This window comes from Taudactylus pleione, unplaced genomic scaffold, assembly GCF_031769625.1.
Source record: "Taudactylus pleione unplaced genomic scaffold, aTauple2 ptg001041l, whole genome shotgun sequence".
Classification (NCBI taxonomy): Eukaryota; Metazoa; Chordata; class Amphibia; order Anura; family Myobatrachidae; genus Taudactylus; species Taudactylus pleione.
Genome location: NW_028285442.1, coordinates 1,753,933 through 1,780,729, shown reverse-complemented (window position 1 = coordinate 1,780,729; position 26,797 = coordinate 1,753,933). Strand labels below are relative to the sequence as shown.

At 44.1% G+C, this 26,797-nt stretch overlaps 1 protein-coding gene across 7 annotated transcripts in view; it reads left to right on the top strand.

Annotated features, from left to right (window-relative positions):
* The window catches only part of TBPL2 (TATA-box binding protein like 2), a 60,754-nt gene that overhangs the window by 13,588 nt on the left and 20,369 nt on the right, over positions 1-26,797 (top strand). For 4 of the 7 annotated variants that reach the window (XM_088461350.1, XM_088461352.1, XM_088461351.1 and 1 more), the window contains 4 exons: positions 4,739-4,826; positions 4,925-5,016; positions 22,183-22,350; positions 24,748-24,842. In XM_088461350.1, coding sequence (XP_088317476.1) covers positions 4,739-4,826; positions 4,925-5,016; positions 22,183-22,350; positions 24,748-24,842 — 443 coding nt within the window. The remainder of the gene's footprint in view (positions 1-4,738; positions 4,827-4,924; positions 5,017-22,182; positions 22,351-24,747; positions 24,843-26,797) is intronic. The other 3 variants (XR_015874849.1, XM_088461353.1, XM_088461354.1) reach the window with 3 other exon arrangements.

The window sequence follows — 26,797 nt, the reverse complement described above, 5'->3', positions numbered from 1 at the left end:
TTAGTTAAATACCACTAAAAGAAAGCAGGGGTATAAATAAGACTCAAAATATTATGACCAAATGGTGAGTCTTCCCTGTAGCAAATAAAAACTAAATAGTGGTTGTATGGACACTGTCCGCTACCTGAATTTAAATCGCATGAGTGTCCAACAATAGGCGATAATATTGATAAGCACTCAAAAACTGGAAGTAAGATAACCGTAATAATAATGGCGATTGCCCTTCCAAAATGGTGTTGTGGCAGTGAAACCTTAGGTTGTTCCCCTTATACGTAGATCACTAACTCTCCAAAGACTGTGTAGTGAAGATGTACATAATCCTTATATGCCAAAACTACAAAATAGTTCACAAGCATATATCACTACAGTTATGTCTTCACAAACAATGAAACGGGTGAATCCTGAAAACTTGGACTGAATAATAAAGGTATAACCTCATGCAGATACAATCAGAAACTTTCTGATGCAGTATAGTTCCCACATAACAACATTAGTGCATATCTTAAGTTTATCCATTTCAGTGTAATTGATCATTTTAATGCATGAATATGCCTGAAAAGGATCCCAAGCATGTAGGACATAAAGATAGTATGATAGTTTGTTAGCTTTAACAGTGGAAGTCAATGTCAGTGATATCAGTACTGGTATAAAGATATCAATCGTATAGCATATTCACTGTACATCAGTTTCCTAAAACATATGGTAGCAATAATGACACTGGTTGTTTGAAGAGAAGCAGGAGAAGTAATGTATATCAAATCTGTTAATAGCCACACATATAATGTATCAGGTAGATCCTATTGATCTTAATTGTATAGCAGAAATGCAAGTGAGTATTCTATTCCTCAATGAGCCCGTCTGTTTTCAGCTGCTGCCCTTGTTGTGGATACCTATTAACCTATCCCTTGCTGGCGGTTTAAAAAAAAAAAAAAAAAACTCAATAGGTTATTGTAAAACTGTTTATAAGGGAACTGACACATTAAGTCAAACACACATTGCTTCATTCTATCAAAACCTAAACGGACAGGTATAGTATGTGAAACTATAGTAATCTAATCACAGCAGCCATAATTACTAGAACAATAAATACAATAATCGAAATATGAGTGATAAGATGACCAAAATATAATAATAAAAATAAAATCGGAAAATTAATTAGGGATTGAGATATATATACAGTCAGGTCCATAAATATTGGGACATTGACAGAATTTTCAGATTTTGGCCTGTATTCACCACCACAATGGCTTTGAAATGAAACAAACAAGATGTGCTTTAACTGCAGACTTTCAGATTTAATTTGAGGGTAATTACATCCAAATCGGGTGAACGGTGTAGGAATTACAACAGTTTCAATATGTGCCTCCCACTTTTTATGGGGCCAAAAGTAATGGGACTATCAACTCAAAAGCTATTTCATGGACAGGTATGGGCTATTCCCTCGTTATTTCATTATCAATTAAGCAGGTAAAAGGTCTGGAGTTGATTCTAGGTGTGACATTTGCATTTGGAATCAGTTGCTGTCAACTCTCAATATGAGATCCAAAGAGCTGTCACTATCAGTGAAGCAAGCCATCATTAGGCTGAAAAATCAAAACAAACCCATCAGAGAGATTGCAAAAACATTAGGTGTGGCCAAATCAACTGTTTGGAACATTCTTAAAAAGAAAGAACGCATCGGAGAGCTCAGCAACACCAAAAGACCCGGAGGACCACGGAAAACAACTGTGGTGGATGACAAAATAATTATTTCCCTGGTGAAGAAAAACCCCTTCACAACAGTTGGCCAAATCAAGAACCCTCTCCAGGAGGTAGATGTATATGTGTCGAAGTCAACAATCAAGAGAAGAATTCACAAGAGTGAGTATAGAGGGTTCACCACAAGATGCAAACCATTGGTGAGCCACAAAAACAGGAAGACCATTATAGAGTTTGCCAAACAACATCTAAAAAAATCATTACAGTTCTGGAACAACAGCCTATGGACAGATGAGATAAAGATCAACTTGTACCAGAGTGATGGGAAGAGAAGAGTATAGAGAAGGAAAGGAACTGCTCATGATCCAAAACATACCACCTCAACAGTGAAGCATGGTGGTGGTAGTGTCATGGCGTGGGCATGTATGGCTGCCAATGGAACTGGTTCCCTTGTATTTATTGATAATGTGACTGCTGACAAAAGCAGCAGAATGAATTCTGAAGTGTTTCGGGCAATATTATATGCTCATATTCAGTCAAATGCTTCAGAACTCATTGGACAGCGCTTCACAGTGCAGATGGACAATGACCCGAAGCATACTGCAAAAGCAACCAAAGAGTTTTTTAAGGCTAAAAAGTGGAATGTTATGCAAAGGCCAAGTCAATCCCCTGACCTGAATCCGATTGAGCATGCATTTCACTTGATGAAGGGAAAATGCCCCAAGAACAAGCAGGAACTGAAGACATTTGCAGTAGAGGCCTGACAGAGCATTACCAGGGATGAAACCCAGCGTCTGGTGATGTCTATGCGTTCCAGACTACAGGCTGTAATTGCCTGCAAAGGATTTGCAACAAAGTATTAAAAAGTGAAAGTTAGATTTAGGATTGTTTAGTTTGTCCCAGTACTTTTGGCCCCTTAAAAAGTGGGAGGCACATATAGAAACCGTTGTAATTCCTACACCGTTCACCTGATTTGGATGTAATTACCCTCAAGTTAAATCACATCTTGTTTGTTTCATTTCAAAACCATTGTGGTGGTGAATAGAGGACAAAATATGAAAATTCTGTCAATGTCCCAATATTTATGGACCTGACTGTATATGTGTGTGTTTATATTTATATATTAATTATAGATATGCACTAATATTATGTGGGAACTATAATGCATCAGAAAGTTTCTGATTGTATCTGCATGAGGTTATACCTTTATTATTCAGTCCAGGTTTTCATGATTCACCCGTTTCATTGTTTGAAGAAATAACTGTAGTGATATATGCTTGTGAACTATTTGTAGTTTTGGCATATAAGGATTATGTACATCTTCACTACACAGTCTTTGGAGATTTAGTGATCTACGTATAAGGGGAACATATAAACCTAAGGTTTCACTGCCACAACACCATTTTGGAAGGGCAATCGCCGTTGTTATTATTACTGTTATCTTCCAGTTTTTGAGTGCTTATCAATATTATCGCCTATTGTTGGACACTCATGCGATTTAAATTCAGGTAGCAGATAGTGTGCATACAACCACTATTTAGTTTTTATTTGCTACAGGGTAGAGTCACCATTTGGTCATAATATTTTGAGTCTTATTTATATCCCTGCTTTCTTTTAGTGGTACAGGTTGAGTCTCCCATATCCAAAATGCTTGGGACCAGGGGTATTTTGGATATCGGAATATTCCGTATTTTGGAATAATTGCATACCATATTGAAATGTCTTAGGAACAGGGCCCAAATATACACACAGAATGCATTTATGATTCATATACACCTTCTACACACAGCCTGAAGATAATTTTATACAATATTTTCAATAATTTTGTGGCTCAAACAAAGTTTGTGTAGATACATGAAATTCATTTATATGTCATATACACCTTATACACACAGCCTATAGGTCATTTTATACTTTTATTTTTAATAATTTGTGCCTTAAACAAAGTTTGTGTAAATTGAACCATCAAAAATCAAAGGTTTCACTATCTCAGTTATACTAAAAATATTCCGTTATGTTTTAATTATTTTTCATCAATCCACTATATGTAACTAAGAGTGCCACAGACAAGGGAATTCTTTTCTAGCTCTAGCCTAGAAATTTTTTGTATTTAGAGTATGTTATATACTTTCCCATGGGAGTACCACCAACACATCAGAATACCTGAAATTAAAGGTTTATCACTATAATTGTTGGTATTTAATCAATCAATTAATATATTCCAGTGCGGGATTCTCGTCTCTTTTTTTGTAGTTAGTATAGAATTCTGCCACTACTAATTAGTGGCGAAATGAATGGTGGCAAGTATTGTAAGGACAGCTGCTATTCAGAGCAGCCGTCCCCGCACTGGAGCAATGCAGAATTTCTCTGGTATATAAGTGTCAAACATCGCAACTCACAGCGAGTTGGATACTTAATTACCGGGGGCCCCTTGATATTAAATAAGCCCCTCAGCATCTTAATCTAGCTACATATGAGCAACAGAGTTAGTTTATGAAAATGGACATTCCTTAGCTCCAGCCCAGTGGCCAGTCACATTGGGGTATGTACAGTATGTGTTGCTGGCAAATGTTTGCTCACATAGGGGTCTATTTACTAAGCTGTGTTTGGTTGGTACCTTATCTCTGTTCACTTTTTATCTCCTAACACAGCTTCGTGCATAGGCCCTATGGACCAGCAACAGTGTATGCTAATTGCACTCAAGTCCTACACACCTCCAATACTGTCCTACATAGACTTCACTGATGCCTTTATCCCAGATACCAAACTACTTGTACCACACCCCCAAGCAATCTATGTTGCCCAGTGTGGGTCTTTTTGTTTTTGGGCCTATAATCTCTTCAGCAAATCAAAATATTTGGTCATTACAAACAAATTAATGTTTTTGTTTATTTTCTAACACTTAAATCTAAATGTGAAAATGTTGAACAAATCTTTTTCTATGTATTCTAACACTGACTTAATGTTGGATATCCCTTTTGAATGAAATTGGTTACTGGAAATGCAAATGTGTTTTCCACTTTGTTTTTGATTTCTCCAGAAATATTGTGTCCACTGTGAATTTAGCCTGTAAACTTGACTTAAAGAAAATTGCCTTGCATGCCAGAAATGCAGAATACAACCCAAAGGTAGGATGCTCCAGCATGTATGTATGTGTGTATGTAATACTATGTATCTATGTAATTTTTCTGCACAAATGCCAAACCTTTCTCCATCCTGTCTTTAGAGATTTGCAGCAGTTATCATGAGAATCCGGGAACCCAGAACAACAGCACTTATATTCAGCTCTGGGAAAATGGTCTGTACTGGGGCAAAGAGGTGAGGCTGATATATAGCATATATTGGTATGATCTATATAATTTTAGTTTGCCGTAGGTAAAACCTGGTATATTTAATCCTAAAACAAAATACTGTAACCTCTATTCTGTGTGCACTTAAGGACAGCATGTATTTCATGGCTTTCACATTAGATGGATATTCAAGATTATTTGTACATACCATAAATAAAGGGACCGCACAGATGTGTCCTCCACACCTATCCTGTGTGCGACACATGGAACCACTTAGACGCTCCACCAAGGGTAGTGATTCTCGGACTTACATACTTTTTAATATATTGGTGCCTTACTTGTATTGTAGTGGCACACAAAGTCTCTCCCAGCAACTACATCCAGAGCCAGTGTCCAGAATATCTGTAATGATATAGGAAAGAATCCTGGACTGCACACCCATACATTTTGTTTTTATTTATTTTTTTGCAATAAATAGGTTTTTAGCATAATCATGGCCATATCCAGGTAACCTCTGTATGGTAGTTCCCTAACATACTAAGTTTCAAATCCAGAGCGCAGGACACCCCCAAATTAGCTCAGCCGAGCCACCCAAGGGCATCGCTCTAATAAGATAAGTGATGTGTGAAGTAAGAAAGGTAAGAGCAGCTGCGGCTGCATATATAGAATAGAAGTGAAAATAAAAACAAACCGTAAAGTTTTAAATGTGCAAAAAAGGAAGAATGTGTTATAATCTGATGCCCTGAAGCAGACCACCCAAAGCAATCCAGGGGACCCACGCTCCAAAAAACAACCCAAAGTTGCACTACAGTATATAACCTTTTTTTTTTTTTTTTTTTTTTTCAAAATAATTTTTATTGTTAGAACAACAAAATATTGTGATACAAATATATATTCACAATCATTCAACAAAATAATTATAATATTTGCAGTGTGGAAATCCAGATATAAATTGTAGTTGCGCATATAAGAAACATTTATATACATCGTTACATATATTATTACTGTCAGTAAATCGGTTACCATTAATGGTATAGATCAAAATCATAGATTAAGTCAGGTCAAAAAGGGGGCCATTATCAAGCACTTCCAAATTAAACCATGATGTTCGTTGGAAACATTTCCGTATGGAGTCCTTAAGTGATGGGGAAAGAGTACGAATATAGGGTAACCATGTGCCAAAAAAACTTTCAGTATACTTTTCTTTATTAGTGGACGTCTCTGTCCAATCCATTGTAAACAAAAATATAATTCTAGGGTGTAATAATGTAAGGGTAGGTGGGTGAGGGTCAATCCATTGTGAGAGAATGGTCTTTTTAGCTGCTGCCGTCAATTTGGTCATAAGTAGCTATTTTCCCTTAGTCAATCTCTGAGAATGTGTGTTTTCCAATATATTCCAAAAAGCCCAATCTCTAAGAATCACAAAATCAATTTTTAGAATTTCTTTAATATAATTATTAAGTTCCTCCCAGAAAACTTGTACCTGTGGTCAATCCCACAGGCAATGCACGTTATCAGCGTTAGGCGCTGAGCATTTATAACAGTTTGCGTCAGGCGCATCACCAATAATATATTTAAATTTAGGGGTGTAGTATGCTCTGTGTAAAATTTTTAGATGCATTTCAGCATACGAGACTGATCCCAGTTGTTTGTTAATTTTAAAACATGAAAGAGCAATAGACTCTATGGGGATTTGTGGGAAGACCTCCTTCCATTTTGCAAGTCCTGTAGTACTTGTTTCTAAATCAATAAGTGGTCGGGCACAGGAATATATAAAAGATGTTGAAAAGGGTTCTTTTGGTTTACAGCGTAGTGCACTATCTAGACACCAGTTTAGATCAGCTTCCGAAAATCCACGCAACACATTTTTTTATATATAACTCATCGCCTGTAGATATGGAAATAAAGGGATAGTGACCAGAGGAAATTTCTCCTGCATTTGTGAACGAGTGAGAGGTTGAAGTGTTTGGTCATGTAAAAATTGGTAAATGTACCGAACACCACTGGCGTGCCAGCATTTAAATTGGGCGGAGTTACCAGGTGGAAAAGACGGATTTTTCCATAATGGTAAAAAAATTGAGGACAATTTGGATAAATGGGATTGTGATCTAATAACTCGCCATGCTATGCATGTCATATTTATTAATATGTTTTCTCTAGCTTCTGAAGGTATGTTACGAGGATGGGTATGTAAAAGAGATATCAAGTTGTGGTGGGGAATAAATGCCTGGTCCATAGAGTATGTGGTGTAAATGTTGTGACCTCCAATCCAGTCCATTGCTATTCGATAATTAGCAGCCATAGCAAATTGTCTGAGACATGGCAGATTTACCCCTCCTAAATGTGTCTGCTGTTGCAATTTAAACAATGAAATTCTGGGTCGTTTTCAGGGTCCACAGGGTTGACCTTGGGGTATAGCTGGATCTGGATCCACGGGCATCACGCAGTTAAAGCTTTAGCTGCTCCCAGGATGCACTTGGGTACATCCTCCTCTATACCCCGCCCCCGAGCCACAGGCACCTCAGTTTGAGTTGGTGCTCGGCCGGAGTCTGGTCACCCTGCGCAGAGGGGCTGCAGGAGCAGCCCCCCAAAGCTTTTTAATTTTTTCTAAGAGCCTTTAATTTTTTTATTTTTACTGGGCTCTTCAGAGTGGCAGCGAAGGACTGTCTGTGCAGACGCCCACGCTGCTGCTCTTACTCCCCGCTGCGCCGCAACGCCAGTATCGCACTGGGGATCGCGGCAGGAGGCCAGAGTCCGTACTAGCCGGACTCTGGGGACCTCCCTGGACTGCTGCCGGGGAGAAGGTAAGCCGCGAGTCGCCGATTAGTGGCGGCTCGCGGATTTTACTATAATGCAGTCCTTTGCCCCCGGTTCTAGGGGACAGACCGGGGGCTGCTAGCAGTGGCGGCGGGCTCCCTCTCCTCGGAAGTATACCCCGTGAGACCACTAGACCACCAGGGATTTAACACGGCAAGCGGGAAGCCGGCAGCCCTGGGGTTAATAGCTAGCCAGGGGAGGAAGCCTTCCCTGTTTAGCAGCTCCTCCCCTCAGCTCAGCGCGCCTTTCAGCACGTAGTCTGGCGTCGCTGAGCTGCAGATTACTCGGCCACTCCTCCTCTGAGGTCTCTGGGGGTCATCTTCTCTGTGGCAGCGCAGATCTCTCAGGGAGCACGCGGACCGGTCCCCCTGTGTACATCTCCCCCGATCAAGGACAGTGTACACAGCGCTATAGCCCTCCCAGACACTGAATCTGGGAGGTTGATTGTAGTGGAAAAGGTGCAGTGAGTATAACTTCTCTGCATGGTATGTGACTTTTGCAAGTGCTGCCTGTCTGTGCTTATTTCTACTTACTGTCAGCTTATACCTATCCCTTTACCTTTCCTACAAGCCCTAAAGGTTTGTGGGGGAGGGGCGTTTCTATAGACGTCACCTATATAAATCACGTATTTGTGAGGTCCGTCACATACAGTTGTGTGCTACACAGTACCATATTGTGGGCTGTTGTTCAGCACACTTGATTCGACTCTGTTGCCAGATAAATTTATTTCTGTAATATATTTTGTCATGTCGGACAAGGAGATTGAGCACTCCGTGGCTCCGGTGTTGGTATCCTGCGGATGCTGTTCTGCAGGAGTGGATAGGGAGGATTTGTCACAGGATGGCCTGTGTAAACGGTGCCAGGTGGTTCCTGGCCCCTCAAAACCTCCTATGAGGCAGGAACCACCATGGGCGATGTTTTCTCAGATGCTGGTGTCTATTGCGGACCGTCTCTCGGTCCCGACTGCGGTTCCTGCTAGGACGTTGCCTCACCCGGCCGTCACCCATTCCCCGGGTGTCCCGCAATTATTGCGAACTCTCCCGGGTCTCTGGCTGTTAATCCTTATGCGGGGTTGCCTATGTATCTACAGGCTTCCCCTGTGATGTAGCAGTCTGTGGTGGCCTTCCAGGCCCCTATGGCTGCTCCTCCACCCTGGGTGGATGTGCTCTCCAGTTCCGTACAAAATTTGGCGGCCGCGTCTTCGGCTTTTCAGACTATGTTGCAGACTGACATGCCTTCTAGGGCGTCAAAACGCACATTAATGGCGCAGGCGGCTCATGTATCGGACTCAGAGGGGTCCTCAGATGATGGGGAGGTTCCTGATGACACTGACTCGGACACATCGGTACAGGAAATGGATACCAAGTCGTCCATTAATGTGCGAGCACTGGTTAGGGCGGTGCGAGCCATTCTCCTAATAGAGGATGAGGCACCAGCTCCTAAGTCGAAGTATCCTAGTTTTAAAAAAACAAAGGTGGCTTCTGCAGTGTTTCCCCTGTCTGATCAGTTGACGGATCATATGGCGGTGGCTTGGCAGGCGCCCAGTAAGAGATTTCTACCTCAGAAGCGGTTGGCTTCTAATTACCCCTTTCCTGAGGCACATTGGAAAAAATGGGAAACTCCACCGGCGGTAGATTCTCACGTCACCCGTTTAACTCGGAGCGCTACTTTGCCATTACCGTCTATGTCCTCACTGAAGGATCCCACGGACAGGAAAGTTGAGACTTGCTTAAAGTCCATTTTCTCCCTCTCAGGGGCAGTGGCCTGACCATCCATGGCCATCTCCTGGGTGGCCAAGGCCATTGAGGGATGGGCCAACGCATTGGAGGATACCTTTCCGGACGACGTTCCGGATGTCCAGAGGGTGTTGTTGGGACAGATGAGGGAAGCTGCTTCCTACATTGGTGAAGCTTCTTTGGATGCTAGTCTGCTGACTTCTCGAGTATCGGCTGCAGCAGTGTCTGCCCGCCGATCGTTATGGCTGAGGTCCTGGCGAGCGGACTCTGATTCAAAGAAGGGCCTGGAGGCCTTACCTTTCAATGGGGAATTACTGTTTGGTCCGGACTTGGACAAAATAGTGGATACCCTGGCTAAATCCAAGTCAGCTTTCCTCCCTTCAGCAGCAACGCCTGCCAAGGTATGGAGCTCGGCTTTTCGTTCCTTTCGGGTTCAGGGTAAGGCAAAAGGTCAGTCCTTCCTGAGACAGTCGGCGATTAAGTCCACCCCTAAACCCAAGAAGCAAGCCTGGAGTGCTCAGCGCCCTTCTTCCAAGCAGGAAGATAAACCGGCGGCCTGATGGGGCGGGCCTCCCACTGGGGGACCTCAGAGTGGGAGGCCAACTTCTCCAGTTCGCCCAGTGTTGGCACAATACCACCACGGATGCCTGGGTTCGAGAAGTAGTCTCTCAGGGGTACGCCCTGTCTTTTCGGGTCCGGCCGCCATGCCAGTTTTTTTGCACGAGTCCTTCTCTATACAAGACCAAAGCTTCCCAGATGCAGGTAGCTGTACAATCCTTGCTACAAGCAGGGGTCATTGTTCCCGTTCCGCAGTCTCAACGCGGGACGGGGTAGTATTCTGCTCTGTTTCTGGTACAGAAGCCCAATGGTTCTCATCGCCCCATCCTGAATTTGAAGTCTCTGAACAAATACCTCAGGGTTCCCAGGTTCAGGATGGAAACGTTACGTTCCATCATTTTGGCAATGGAACCCGGGGACTACATGGTCTCCCTGGATATCCAGGACGCCTATCTTCATGTGCCCATAGCACTGGCACACCAGAGGTATCTGAGGTTTGCTATACTGCAGCAGTTTCGGCCTTTCCACGGCTCCGAGGGTGTTCACCAACGTGATGGCAATTATGGCCGCCCACCTTCGGGACCAGGGCATACGGCTGCTGCCGTATCTGGACGATCTTCTTTTGCTGGCGAGCTCCCCAGAGGTACTTCTTCGACATCTCCACCTGACCATTGCTTGTCTTCAGGCACACGGGTGGTTGATAAATTGGAAGAAGTCATCTCTGATCCCATCACAATGGATGGTTCATTCGGGAGCCCTTCTGGATTCTCGTCAGCAAAGGATTTTCCTGACTCCGGAAAAGGTGTCTTCCCTACAACTGCGGATACACAGTTGCCTGAGCAGGGCCAGGGTGTCAGTACACTCTGCCATGAGTGTCCTAGGGCCCATGGTGTCGGCGTTCGACATGGTGGAATTTGCCCAGTTCCATTCCAGGCCCCTGCAGAGGCAGATTCTATCGGAGTGGAATGGGTTACCTCACCGGATCCGATCCCAGACACTGGTCTTGTCTTCGGATGTGCGCCACTCTCTAGCTTGGTGGCTTCAGCCAGCTCATCTCATCAAGGGTCGCCCCTTTTGGATCCCGGACTGGGTTCTACTCACAACAGATGCCAGTCTCCGGGGTTGGGGGGCAGTGACCGGCTCGTTGTTTCTTCAGGGCCGTTGGTCTGCGGAAGAAGCAGTTTTTCCCATAAACGTGCTGGAGCTGCGGGCCGTGTACAGAGCTCTGCTGTCGTCAGGCACAGCTCTTCACGGAAGGGCAGTGCAAGTGCAGTCCGACAACGCCACCACAGTGGCGTACATCAATCACCAGGGAGGAACTTGCAGCCGAGCTGCGAGGTCAGAGGTGTCTCAGATCCTGGATTGGGCGGAGCGCCACCTTCCAGCGATCTCGGCAGTCTTCATCCCGGGAGTCCTAAATTGGGAGGCAGACTTCCTCAGCCGTCACGACGTGCATCCCGGGGAATGGTCGTTTCACCCAGAGGTGTTTCAACTTCTCGTGAACAGATGGGGACTGCCGGAATTGGACCTGATGGCCTCTCATCACAATTACAAGTTACCCGTGTACGGCTCAAGGACAAGGGACGCAGGCGCAAGCCTGGTGGACGCGCTGTTGGTGAAATGGACATTTCACCTAGCGTACCTGTTCCCTCCGATCTCCCTGCTACCTCGGGTACTCAGAAAAATCAAACAGGATGGGGGCACGTTTCTGCTGGTGGCTCCAGCGTGGCCCAGACGTCCTTGGTACTCCGATCTCAGGAGCTTGTCCGTAGACGCTCCGTTCCTTCTGCCTCAGCGTCGGGACCTGCTGTCTCAGGGGTCCAGCCTTTACCCGGATCTGGGTCGGCTATCTTTGACGGCGTGGCTCTTGAGACAGCCGTCTTAAGGTCCCGGGATTTTTCTACCTCTGTCATCGGTACCATGCTGTGGGTGTGTAAGCCTGCCTCTGCACGGATTTACCACAAAGTGTGGCACACTTACTTTCAGTGGTGTGAGTCCAGAAACTTTGATCCTCAGGTGTTCAGGGTTTCTAGGATTTTGGCATTTCTGCAGTCAGGTCTTGACCTGGGCTTACGTCTTGCTTCCCTGAAGGTTCACGTGTCGGCTCTGTCCGTATGGTTCCAACGACGGATCGCTTCCCTGCCTGATTTTCACACTTTTTTCCAAGGTGTGCTTAGGATTCAACCTCCCTTTGTGCCTCGTGGCTCCATGGGACTTGGCGGTGGTTCTTTGGGTCCTGCAGGGACCTCCCTTTGAACCTCTTGAGTCGGTTGACCTCAAGTGGTTAACACTTAAGACTGTGTTTCTCATGGCAATTGCTTCGGCCAGGAGAGTATCCGAGTTGGGGGCACTTTCCTGTAGTCCCCCCTTGTTAATTTTTCACCAGGACAGAGCAGTACTTCGCACCCGTCCTGAGTTTTTGCCTAAAGTTGTTTAAGTTCCACATCAATCGGGAACTTGTGGTGCCAGCTTTTCAGTCTCCTGATCTTACAGCTGGTGAGGCTTCATTGGACGTTGTCCATGCTCTAAGAATTTATGTTGATCGGACTGCTTCAGCTAGAAGGTCCGATTCGTTGTTTGTCCTCTTTTGGTTTTCATAAGAGGGGTTGGCCTGCCAACAAACAAACCTTAGCCCGTTGGCTTTGTTCTGTTATTAGGGAGGCTTATGTACAGGAAGGTTTACCTGTCCCAGCCTCTGTTAAGGCTCATTCCACTCGGTCTGTGGGTCCCTCTTGGGCTGCTAGACGTGGTGCCTCCGCTGTTCAGCTGTGCAAGGCAGCCACTTGGTCTTCCATTTAGACGTTTTTGAGATTTTATGCGTTTGACACCTTTGCCTCTCAGGATGCATCCTTTGGGCGCAGGATTCTCCTTTCTGCACAGGAGCGTCCCCTCCCTTAGTTGAACTGCTTTGGGACATCCCCAAGGTCAACCCTGTGGACCCCCTATGGACCCTGAAGTAGAAAACAAGAGATATGGTAAGAACTTACCTTTGTTATCTCTGTTTCTACGAAGTCCATAGGGTCCACAGGGCGCCCACCCTGACGCACCTGGCTTCGAATGGGCTGTGTTGCTGGTCACCGGTTTTCCGTCTCCCATTTCTGTGAGTATGGTTTTCTTGTGTGTTCCAGTCTTCCTTCTCTCTGTTTAGTCTCCTCCTCCGGCCTGGGCTGCTTACCAATTGAGGTGCCTGTGACTTGGGGGCGGGGTATAGAGGAGGATGGACCTAAGTGCATCCTGGGAGCAGCTAAAGCTTTAACTGCGTGGTGCCCATGGATCCAGATCCAGCTATACCCCAAGGTCAACCCTGTGGACCCTATGGACTTCTTAGAAACAGAGATAACAAAGGTAAGTTCTTACCATATCTCTTGTTTTTGTCCGGGATAATTGGCAATATTTGGAGAATATAAAGGAATCTGGGGAAACTGATCATTTTGTAAAGGTGACATCTACCTATGTAGGATGGTGGAAGATGGGCCCATTTATTGAAATCATATGTTTTTAACAATAGTTGGGTATAGTTAACCTCATATAGCTGAGAAGGGTGCGAAGGAACATTGACCCCTAAGTAAGTAATGTATTTATCTGCCCATTTGAAGGGAAAGGAATTTTCACATCCTGCCTTCGCCTCCCCAAAAAAGACCAAGGCCTCTGTTTTAGCATAGTTAATTTTAAAACCCGCTATCTCCTCGAGCACCTGCAGAATTTGTAGGAGTAGTGGAATAGCTTCCTTAGGATTGGCAAAATATAATAGGAGGTCATCAGCAAATACCGAAAATGTAATCTCGTGTTTTGCCAAGAAAATGCCTCACCAGTCTCTTGCTTTTTCAAAATGACGCAGGAGGGGATCTAGGGCTAAATCAAAAAGTAGTGTCGAAAGTGGGCAACCTTGTCTCGTGCCTCGAGCTAGGCAAAATGGTTTGGTATTTAAGAGATTTATTGTCAAAAATGCTTTCGGATCTTGATACAATGTTTCAAATATATGAATAAAATCAGGACCAAACTCTTGATAGTTAAATATGCGTATTAAATGAGACCAAGACACTCTATCGAATGCCTTGTCAGCGTCACAACTCACCACAATGTTTCTTTTACTTTTCTCCGTATGTGACTGATACATTGCTGCTAAAATTGTGCGTATATTGTGAGTAGAGTAACGTCCTTTAATGAAGCCTGTTTGAGCCGGATGCAATAATTTAGGTAGTAAAGATTGTAAGCGCTGGGCCATAATTTTGGAAAACAATTTCAGGTCCTGATTGAGCAGAGAAATTGGGTGGTATGAGGCGACTAAAGCAGGGTCTTTATTGGGTTTCGGTATAACTATAATGCGCGCGGTATTAAATGCAGGTGGTGCAGGATTTCCGCCCAGGGTTTTACCAGTAGGTAACGCTTTTATAATAGAAGTAATCTCTTGCTCTGTTATAGATAAAAGAAGACTCTCTCTATCTAATGGTGTAAATTTGGTTAATCCTGCCTGTTCCAAAAACTTCATTCCTTTATCTGAGTCATCCATAGGTGCCTGGTATAATGTTTCATAATATTGTAAAAATGCTTCTGCGATTTTATCAGGCATCCTAGTGGACTCGGAGGGGGTCAAATTGATTAAAGAAATAGGCTTAGAAGACGTCTAAGATTTTACCATTCTTGCTAAAAGCTTACCAGGACGGTTTCCCCAACGAAAGTATTTGTTTTTTTGATAATTGAGGTTTGTTTGGGCTTGTTTGGTACATATCTGGTCATATAAAGCCTTAGCATCCCTATATACAATATATGACTTGTCTGTTTCTATACCTGTAATTATATATCTGGGGTAATTAGATCAGTATTGAGGCAGTGAGTAGGTGCATAATAAAGATCCACGCGCAGTTTTTTTTAGGTTTAAATGAAAATAAATGGTGCTTTACTTGTCAGCATTTCAGGAACAAAATAATAAACAACCTAACCCCTCATGCAGGGCACTACCTCACTGCTTGAACCCTGACTATATTGGGCAGCTAGTCTGCAAATATAACAATCTCTTGTAGTCCCATGCCTGTCTCTTACAGGTATAAACATAGCCACCTGACTTCACACAAAGTCTCTCTTGTGGTCCTCCCTGCCTGGCTTGCAGGTCTGGACACTGGCCTGACTTCCACAAAGCCACACAAACCGTCCCAGAGATTTGCGGTACTCCCTGCCTGACTGCAGGTCTGGACACCGGCCAAGCCTTTCCCCCACTGGCCTTTTGGCTCACTGGGCTCTGTAGCTGCCACAGTCCTCCTTGGAATGGTTCCACATGTAGCCTGACTGGTCTTCCTCGTTGGCTCTCACCTGAGCTCTCTCCATAAGGCAGCCTCTAGGTGTGCTCACAATTCCTTGTTCTACACTGTGTGGGCGGGTCCCACAAAGAATACTGTACATGGCTCACTATTGCCACCTACCATGATATTGCCACACAGTGTATTGTAATTTTTGTAGCATCAGGCACTTCTGCTGGTGGCAGAAGCTACCCCGAAGCTAAGTAACTCACCTATGCAATTATCGGGCCAATCACCCGATATTGGCGTTAGCCATTAAACTGCTTAAAAAAACACACCTGCAATCAGTCTGATCGGGAGGTCGTATCTTATATGCAGTTTAAGATGCCTAACCTCCTGATCCATTGAGGAACGTGCACAATGAGCTACAAATGGCTCACTGTGAACGGGGGTCACACTGATAAGATAATTGCTCTGAGGATCGGAGCGTTTATCTGATTTACTGAGTGATTGCATAGTGTTTACGTAGCTTAAGTAATATCTACATTCTGGGGTCATAAATAGGCCTTTCCCTTTCTTCTTCAGGTTCCATAGGGATCCACAGGGATACTATGGGATAATGTGGTTGGAGTGATCCAGGTACCAAACAGTTAAAACTTTCAGCTCCCAGGATGCCTCTGGTCCTCCTCCACATATACCCCACCCCTGGCCACAGGCATTCAGTTGTTCGTTTGGTGCGGCAGAATTCAGACGCACATTTGTAACAGGGGACTGCTCAGGCAGTCCTAATCTTTTATTTTCTATGTTTTGAGTTAGCAGTCTGAGCATCTGAGCGGGCCGCAACACCAGTAACATTTCTGGTGATTTCGGTGTGTCACGGCAATGCTTGCTAGCAGCAATGCTGGGGCCCGGACTGCAACCGGAAGCACAGACATGTCAGGTAAGGCAATTTCTTGTTTCTGGCATCGGAGACGCACCGGAAGCCGCTGCAGTGAGGGCTCGAAGTGTCCGCGTCCTCACGACATCGCCGGGGCCTTATTGTTTGACGCCGGGGATTTCCAGCAGACTCTTCTGCTGCCATGAGGCAATCATACCCGGCTGGTTGATGCAGCTTAGGGAAGGTAGACTCTCCCTTGGCAAACCTACCCAGATGCAGTTCCTTCAGAGGTTTTCGCACATCTGGGTTGCTCTTCCTACTCGCCTCGTGTATATGAGACACACTCAGTCGATTATCTGTGCGCTACTGTAGCTGTTGGTCTCAGGAGGTCTTTGGGTCAGTCTCCTTGTATACCTCTCCCATGGGTCAGGTATATAATGCTCTATATCCTACCAAGCATCATGTTTTGAGTAGTTGATTCAGAGCCCATTGCAACTAAATTGCATATGCATTATATGTGACTGTTTGCTGGCTGCTGTGTTGATACTGCCTTTTATTTCTGACTGTCAGTTATAACTATCACTGTTTTTCTCCTCATCCCTCTGTTGCAGGTGTGTGGGAGATTTTTCTTTATACTTCACATTTATTTGTTATTAATGAAGGCTATCACATTACATTACTTTGCATTATTACCTTTTATAGTTGATATGGCAAAAAGTAAAGTGAATCAGGAGGGGGAGGCCCCTGTGCTGGTTTCATGTAAATCCTGTTTGGTGGGCTTGTCCTCTCAGGACTTTATAAAGGATGGTTTGTGTGCTGTCTGTTATAAAGAGCCACCTCACCCAGTATACCAGTTCCTATACAGGAGCCATCGTGGGTGTCCTCCTTGTCTCAGGTAATGAAGCAGTTTGTGGATCGTATGGCTACTCCCACACTGCCTCCTTGTATGGGGTACCCACAGCATGCTCTGTTTGCACCTCCTATACATCCTTCCTGGATGGATGCTCATGCCGACTCAAGTCAGAGTGCAGTCAGCTGTTGCGAGCAACTGGTAGTCACTAAGCTGCCTACACAGAAGTTATATTTTTATTGGTCTGTTCAGCATATGGATTTGGACGCATCATCGGAGGAATCAAATTATGCGCAGGGTTCTTCTTCGGGGTCTACCTCAGGAGAGGAGGACTATCCTTCTACAGTGGATGTTTCATCTTTGGTGAGGGTGATTAAATCAATCCTAGGTATACAGGATGATGAAGCATCTCCTAGTAAGTAGACTCCAGTGTTAAAACACCGGAAGGTGGTAAAAGCTGAGTTTCCTAAATCCGAGCAGCTCACTGAACTTATGGAAGAGGCATGGGGTAACCAGGATAAACTGTTTTATGTTACTTAAAGATAAGCATCATTGTATCCTTTCCCAGCTTCTGAATGTGGTCACCCACAGCTATGCGAGCGGCCAGGAGGCCGTTCTAAAAAAAAAAAAAAAAGACCGGCCCTGATTCAGAGCGAGCGCTCTGTCAGAGCATCTGGCTCTGAATCAGGGCCAAAGATCCTACAGATGGGGAAAAGCGAAATATCTGAATGTAATATTTCCATCATCAGGAGCTGTTACTCGTCCAGCTATAGCTGGGGCTTGGGTAGCCAAAGTGGTTGAAGAGCATTGGAGGATTCTCTACCAGAAAACAGCTAACATCTCCCACATACGGGAAGCAGCCTCCTATTTGGGAGGAGCTGCAATAGATGCTTTAAAAGCTAAGAGTCTCGCATCTGCAGCCTCAGTGGTGGCTCGTAGGGTCCTTTTGGTTAAGGTCCTGGAAAGCTGATACATAGAAGGCTCTGGAATCCTTGGCTTTCTATGGAAGTATACTTTTTGGAGCAGAGTTGGATAAGATAATAGCTACTCTGGCAGCTTCAAAATCTGCAGATCTGCTATCTACGGCTACATCAAAGTCTAGGCAGTTTTTTTTTTCAGTCCTTTCGTCCTCGGGGACAAGCAAAGGAACAGTCGTTTTCCAGGCAGTCTAGTTTTTGCAGGACAACCAGGCAACGAATTAAGAGGTCTGGGCCGGCCAAACGTCCAGCATCTAAACCGGACCACAAACCCTCGGCCTGATAGGGTGGGCCTTCTCCTGTGGGATCCCAGGGTTGGGGGCCGACTATTTCAGTTTGCGGAGGACTGGCATCAAACAACAACAAATGCCTGGGTCCGAAAAGTGGTCTCTCAGGGGTATGCCTTCACTTTCCGGAGGCATCCTCCCCAGAAGTTTTTTTGCCCAAATCCTCCATCAGATGCGGTCAAGGCCTTGGCCCTTCAGTAAGTCATTTACTCCCTGCTGCAGGCAGGGGTAATAATACTGGTTCCTGTGTTGCAACAAGGAAGGGTTAGTTATTCCAATCTATTTTTGGTTCAGAAACAGAATGGGGCTCATCGCCCTATTGTAAATCTGAAAACCCTCAACAAATTTATCCGTGTACCAAGTTCCATATGGAAACTCTTCGGTCAATTATTTTGGCAATGGAGTCTGGGGATTTTAGGGTTTCCCTGGACATGCAGTATGCGTGTGCATGTGCCACACGCATGTGCCACACGCATTCTGCATGTGCCTATTGCGCCATCCCAGCAATTTCTACGGCTTGCTGTCCTTCAACAACATTACCAGTTTCAGGCGCAGCACTTTGGTCTATCTACTGCCCCTCGAGTCTTTACCAAAATAATGGCAGTTATGACTGCCTATCTCAGGCGTCAGGGAATCAGAATACTACCATATCTGGAAGACCTTCTGGCCGCTTTATCCCCATATTCAGTTTGGAGCCGGCGAAAACAGGAGCTTGCGGAAAGGTATCAGGGAAAAATAGTGGAATTTTTGGGAATTCATCCTGGGACCACCCTAATGACGTTCTGACATGGGGGATCACTGTGGGTACCTCCGTTTTTTCCCTGCTGAAGGTAATTGGGGTTTTTAAATAGCCGCTGCAGGTGTTTGTTTTGCGGCTATGAAGAAGTGATGAAGAATAGCACTTAGGAATAACTAATTTTTTACAAAAAAAAAATCTATCAAATTTTGAGGTACATGAAAATGGGGGTTAATTTTCAAAATTCTGCAAAAAAAATGCACTTGCCACTCCTCTGCGCAATGAAGAAAACACCTGCCGCATACTTGGGGACCCCTCTGAATTTAATTTGGCTATTTTAGAAGTGTGTTCCCTAATATTTTTTTTTTTTTTATTTTATTTTTTAACCCCAAAATTAAAGTTTAATGTTTTGGGGTGTCCTGATATTTTATTTTATTTTTTTTACTTTGACCGTTTATTTTCAAATGACATTCCCAGGGGTGCAGGCTATTTTATTTATTTATTTATTTTTTTAAAAGCCTGCACCCCTAAACCCCAGTTCTGCACTTTTTTTTGCCACCTATTTCAGTGGTGAAAAGTTATCCCCGTTTTTTTTTTTGTTTGTTTTTTTTTCAAAGACTTTTCCAACCTACGAAAAGTCTTTGAAAATTTAATATGGGGATAATTGAAATAGGCAAAAATGAGGTAATCAGCGATTAAATTATCGCCGATTCCGATTTTTGCTGCCTTATTGAATACCTCCCATAGACCTCATGGCATCACGTCACAACCATAAGTTCCCCAGGTCCAGAGACCCATCGGCAGTCTTCGTGGACACACTGGCAGTAAGATGGGACTTCAACCTGGCGTATCTCTTTCCTCCGATTTTCCTCCTCCCAAGGGTCCTCAGGAAATTCAAGCAGGAAGGCGGAACAGTAATACCAGTAGCTCCTGTTTGGCCCAGATGTAATTGGTTCACCGACATACAGAATCTATCCATAGACAGTTGTATCCTTTTCCTCTATGGCCGGATCTGTTAGCGCAGGGTCCCTGCCTGCATTCGGACTAGCCTCGCCTGTCTTTGACGGCATGGCTCTTGAGTCTTTCATCTTAAGAGCCAAGGGTTTCTCCAGCTCTATGATTCAAATGATGCCCGCATCTATTTCAGAGTTTGACATTGTTTTAGTCAATATTGTGTTCCCACAGAAAATATGACCCTAAGGTGTTTAGGGTTCCCCGGGTACTGGCTTTTTTTTTCCAAGCTGGATTAGATCTTTGTCTTCGCCCGGCCACTTTGGTGAGTGCAGGTTTCTGCATTGTCAGTCTGGTTCCAGAGTAAGATTGCTTCTTTACCAGATATTGGAATTTTTTGTCGGGGGGGGGGGCTCTCTGAGATCAGCCTCCATTTGTCCCACCGGTAGTAGCACCATGGGATTTGTCTTTCGTTCACAAGGTGCTACAAGCTCCCCCATTTGAACCTCTGGACTCTGTAGACTTGAAATGGTTGACATCTAAGACACTTTCTTCTGCACGCAGAGTCTCTGACTTGCCAGCGCTCTCTTGTCACTCACCATTTTTTATTTTTCACCAGGATAGAGCTGTTCTTCGTACAAGGGAGGGTTACCTTCCTAAGGTAGTGTCCTGTTTTCATATGAATGAAGAAATTGTGGTTCCTGCTTTTCAGGCTTCACATCTTTCTGTAGGTGAAGCCTCCCTGGATGAAGTTCGTGCTCTCCATATCTATGTGGAGCGTACAAACTCTTTTAGATTCTTCTTCTCCCCCCCCCCCCCCCCCCTTTTTTTTTTTTTATTGTTATATGGTTTTCACAAATGAGGATGGCCAGCTAACAAACTGGCTAGATGGTTACGTATGACTATTACATATGTATTACAGGCTGATCTGCCTGTTCCAAACACTGTGACCACACATTCTACTCGGTCTGTTTAGTCGTGGTGCCTCTGTTGAGCAATTGTGCAAGGCATCCACTTGGTCTTCTCAGGTTCTACGTCTTTGATACGTTTGCCTCTCGGGATGCTTCCTTTGGGCGACGAGTTCTCCTTTCTGCTCAGGAGTGTCCCCCATCCTTAGGGGAACTGCTTTAGGAATTCCCCATGGTATCCCTGTGGATCCCTTTTGGAACCTGAATAAGAAAATAAGAATTATGGTAGATTTACCATTGGTAATTTTCTTTGAGGTCCATAGGGTCCACAGGGCACCCACCCTGACGCACCTGGCTGCACTGGGTAATTTTTCTTTGTCACGGGTTCCCTCATCTTGTATGAGTGTTTCTGGTGTACAGTTGTTCTTCCTTCCCCTCTTTCCTTCTCTTGCCTTGGGCTTGTTTACAAAATTGAATGCCTGTGGCCAGGGGCGCAGTATATGTGGAGGAGAACCAGAGGCATCCTGACTTCTCTCCCATAGTACCGAGCGGACAACGGCAGGCGGGGCAGGAGCAGGGATTCAGGTAAGTGTATTGTGTATGTCTGTGTGTTATGTAATGGGCACTTCTGGCCAGGGGAACTGTAAGGGGGATCACTACTGGGGTACTGCATAAGGGGGATCACTACTGAGGGCACTTCTGGGGGCCTGCATAAGAGGGACCACTACTGGGGGCACTGCATACTGGGGGTACTGTATAAGGGGCACTACTGGGAGCCTGCAAAAGGGGGACCACTACTAGGGGCACTGCATAGGGGGGACTGTATAATGGGTGCATTTCTGGGGGCACTGTATAAGGTTGCACTACTACATGGGGCACTACTACTGGGGGCATTAAGGTGCATAAGGAATGTTCCCAGAGTGACGAGAAAGGACAGGAGGGTGTTATTACACGCCCCATTTTTTTCAGTGGCCACACCCCTTGTGACATGTGAACATGCCCACTTTTTGGCATGTGCGCATAGTGTGTGTGTGGGGGGGCTTCCATTTTTCACCTTGCCCTGGGCTCTAAGTACCCTAGTTGCGCCACTGCTGACAGTGTATGGCAAAGTCAGTCTGACTGAGTTCGATGTTGCAGAGTATGGCCAGCATAAGTGAGATGATTGGTTAATCCGCAATAACACTTGCATTGTATATAACCTGTCGCTGGTTTGCTCTTGTTGTATTCTTTAGAGGTGTTTTTTTTGTTGTCATTGTATTACAGTGAGGAGCAGTCCCGGCTGGCAGCGAGGAAGTACGCCCGTGTTGTACAGAAGCTGGGCTTTCCAGCAAAATTCCTTCACTTTAAAATTCAAAACATGGTGGCAAGCTGTGATGTGAAATTCCCAATACGACTTGAAGGCTTGGTCCTTACTCATCAACAGTTTAGTAGGTAAAATACCCTTCAATAGATAATAGTTGTAACTTTTTTTTTTTTATCATAAGCCAGTCAATTTTAAATATGATTTTTATTTTAGTAGTGTCTATTAGGACTTTCAACACTATTTGCTAATAAGTAGTAATCCAGTTGGAAATGAAATAAAAACCTTGAGGTTTAAAGTTGAACTAAACCTCCTGCCTGTGAAAAGGGGACTGGCATTCAAATGCCAAGAGGTAAGAACATAGCCTTTGCTGCCCCTGCAATTGTGCTACATCTGGTAAGGGTTTTGCCTTGCATAGTCCCCTCTAGTAGGTGCCACCACCCCGCTTCCTGAGAAGTGATTTGTTACTTTGCTCCAGGAGAGTGGAACCAAATTTTGTATTCTGCTTGGCTCCTTGCTGTCTGTGACAATATATGTCAGGGATGGAAGGGGGTAACTAAACCCTCTGAGCTGGGAGCGCAAAATGTGATTGGACAATTCTAGGGACTGTGTAATGGGGTGCTGCACTCGCACAACTCTGCACACCTATTGGAAGCTCGTATCCAACACTGCTGGTAAGTGTCTTGGAGTACACTATAGCTGTCGAGACTTCAGGGGAGGGGGCATGGAATATTTAATGTCCAGGAAGAGCAGTTGGTAAAGGGGAGGGACTGTCCTAACATGGGCATCCTCTTCAAGATGGTACCATTGGTGTGGGATGACCAGCTCTCTGTCCAATGTCCAGTTAAGCTTAAATTGTAAAGCGCAACAGAATATGCTGGCACTATATAGGTAACTCGTTGATGGTGTTTTTGTTATTAAGCTGTTGATGGCCCATGCCATACTTGTCTGGATGTTCAGCCTTTGGGCCAGGAGATCAATATGATCATAAACTTGGCCACATTTACCAGCTATGCTGTATTCTCTTTTTAATGTGGGCAGGCTGAATACTGTTTAGTCAGTGGCTTTAAGGTAGAAAAGTATCAGACACATTATTCCAACAAGAAGAATGGAAAGATGTAATATACTTCCTTTCACGTTCTGACAGGGAGCATGACCATAATGGTGCATGTGGATGATTGTAACAGGGACAAATGTGGGTGTATCAAACTGTGCAGATATACACTGCTCAGACCATTTGTGATGCATATGGTCTGCATTGTGCAGTCTACGAGATTTAATCAGAAAGTTGACACCTTAATGTCAACAGTCTGCTGACATTTAGATGTCTGCGCATGAAATTACAGTAGGCTGCAATTAGGTTTAGGTTGAAAATGTCAACATTATGTCAGTGTTGACATTTAGGCCATGGCCCATATTCAATTAGAGGCGAACAGTCGGAAACGTTTTGCCTGTCCGACTTTCCGCCTCCTTCGCTTGTTTCAGGGGCGGAAACTGTAGGCACTCGTCCCCGCTCTTCTCCATATTCAATTCCTAAACAGGCGAAAACGGAAAGCGGTGAATGCGGAACAGGCGAAAAGTACTGTCAGAAGTGGGGAAATCAGTCTGTACCCCAAAAAAAGATGCACTAACACAGGGAAGCAATGTAGATGTGTACTAATATCCCTAATAAAAGTGTTTGGGGTACTTAAGTAGTTTAAATTGCTTCTTATTAGCGTCTTTGCAAAAGTGGTGAAGAATGGCACAAAGCAGTATTTTTTGTGAAAATAAGTAGTTCAGTCAAATTTGGGGTACTTGAAAATGGGTGCTAGCATATTTTTATGTCTGCAAGGTGAATTTTTGAAAAACCACCTGCATAGATACACCTGCAATTTTAAAAACACTTGGCCCCTCCTTACAGCACTTCAAGAAGTCTATTTTGCTAGTTTTTATGTTTGTCCCCCCACTTTTTACTTTTTCGCCCCCAAAACAAAAGTACACTTTTGGGGTGTTCTGAGGTAATTTTTTTTTTTTTTTTTTTAAAGTTTATGGTTTATTTGTCTTTTGGGGGGCTGTCCCAAGGGTTCTGAGTCATTTCCCCACGTTTGCACCAGAATATAGCGATTTTGCACTTTTTTTCACCTGGTGTTCATAGGAGATACTTTTCCGCCTATTAGGCGAAATCATCCTGGAATTGAATATGGAGATACTTTGAAAACAGGTGGAAAGTCCAAATCCACTCAAACTTTTGTCCAAACTGCACTTTTCGCTACTAATTGAATCCGGCCCCATGTCAACATTTTATATTACACCCCCAGTCTACACCTCGTTACGCTACGTATTGGTGCCATGGTACCAACTGCGTTAAAGACCGGATGGCACAGACCAGCTGGTAATGAAAAAAGTCTGCCGCCGACTAAAGCAAGTGGTGGCAAGTTCCATGATTATCTTGTTTCTCACTGAAACACACATTTAAAATGTTTATTCTTTTTATGTTCTATAGTACTTAGTATTTTCAACTTTTACATGTTTTTATTGTGTGCTTACAGTTATGAACCTGAATTGTTTCCAGGCCTTATTTACAGGATGGTGAAACCAAGGATTGTGCTGCTCATATTTGTGTCTGGAAAGGTTGTATTAACGGGTAAGTTTGTATATTCAGCACATTCATCGCTGTCTTAGAGCTTTCAAAAAAGTATTTATACGGATGTGTTCATTAGTAGCACAGATTTCTACAGCCATTAAAATGTCAAAGGAGAATACCAGTCGCATATGGAGTTGTGGAAAGGCAGTTGCACTAATCCGCTTTGCTGTGGTAGAGGTAATTTGCGTGTGCGCTATTGACACTTGGCCCAACCCCTAAAAATGATGGAGGTAATAATACTTATCTGTTCATTGCCGTGATGTGAACAGTTTTCTACCTTTAAAGAACCATGATCCCCAACCTCCAACTCCTCCAGAAGTTATCAGTCTAACTGGGACCCCAATGTTCTAATTAAGATCTCTGCATCTAACTACTTGTTCTGTAGGCACTGGCTAAAATTGTAATTGTTGTCAGTGGAGGAGTGTGTACTCAAAGTGCTACCTGATCCGGTCTTTGCAGAGGCACATTTAGACCTCATGGGGCCCTAAGCAGGACAGCAATTTGGTGCCCCCCTCCTCAAAATATTCATAGCACTATATTTTAATTTGTGATATTGTGTGCCCCCCCCCCATTTGTAGCAATCCCCAGGGCCAGGCTCGGACAAGGTGATAATGTGTGCCACCCCCCCCCCCCTCATTTGTAGCAATCCTCAGGGCCAGGCTCAGGCAGTGTAATAGTGTATGCCCCGGTAAATCCGCTACTGGGTCTTTGTAAAACATGTTTTCACCATGTGCTGCTCTCTGTGCACTCTCCTTGTTCACACTGGTTTGTAATTATATCTAGTGTCCTGTGCTCTGGTCTCAGAAAATGATCGCCATTTTCCCGAAGACCTACGCATGTGCAATAGATTCTGAAGCCAGAATCTACTGCGCTCAGTGCACTGACAGAGGAGGGGGCCCAAAAGGATGCTGCACACTGGCCCCCTTCTCTCTTAAAGCGCCCCTGGTTCCATGTTTCTACATTTTAGCAATGAAAACCAGTAAATATGTGACCTTATGTAATAAAAAAAAATATATACATTTTTTATCTCAAGCTGGCTCAGCTAGCAAAATATTGATTTTTTTTTTTATTTTGTGAGATTTGGTTATTCTAGATCCTATTTGCTCAACTTTGCCACCGCTGTGGGCCACAAAGAATCTTACCTGATTATTTTATTGGATAATTCAGTTTGTTTGTGGTCCTCTTCTAACCAGAATGCAATGTGTTCCTTATTAATCTGACACTTACCCATGCAACTTGGGTGTATAAAAATGGGGTTAGCAGATTTGTCTGTATTACAAATGACGCTTGCACAGATTGTTCCAGACACAGTATTTTCTTGTGAACTAGTAATCTATTAAAGTAAATGTTCAAACTCCATCAAAAGTCTTCTCCTCGCTCTGAGGCTGAGTTTTGAGGGACAGACTTATGTAGAAAGTGCCTGGGCAATATGATGCAGCCTCCATTTCCTCACAATTGATCCTACAGGGTTTTCTTTTTATATTGTGCACTAGTATATGAGATCCAAGTGAGGCAACTAAATCATATTACACTTTTTTTTTTTTTTTTTTTAACAATTGATGTGTCACTAGTCACATGTACCTCATAATATTTCTCATAACAATATAGAAATAAGAAACAGCGGGTTGGGTAGGTGATCCTGGCGCTGATAATACCGGCGGTCAGAATCCCGATGGTGGAAATCCCGACGCATGCAGGTAAATATTCTAACCCTAACCCAATTTTTCCTGCAGCCTAACCCTCACCTCCCACAGCCTAACCCTAACCCTCTCCCTAGTGCCTAACCCAAATACTCGCCGTCGGGATTGCAGCTGTTGGGATTCTGGAGCCGGGATACTGACTGCATTCCAAAACAGCAGATAGTCTTTTAAATTACTCCTTTATTTTTCTTCCTTTTATCCACTATTTAAGTTTTTTATTTTTTGACAGTTAGGCTTTACTTCAAATTTTTATTA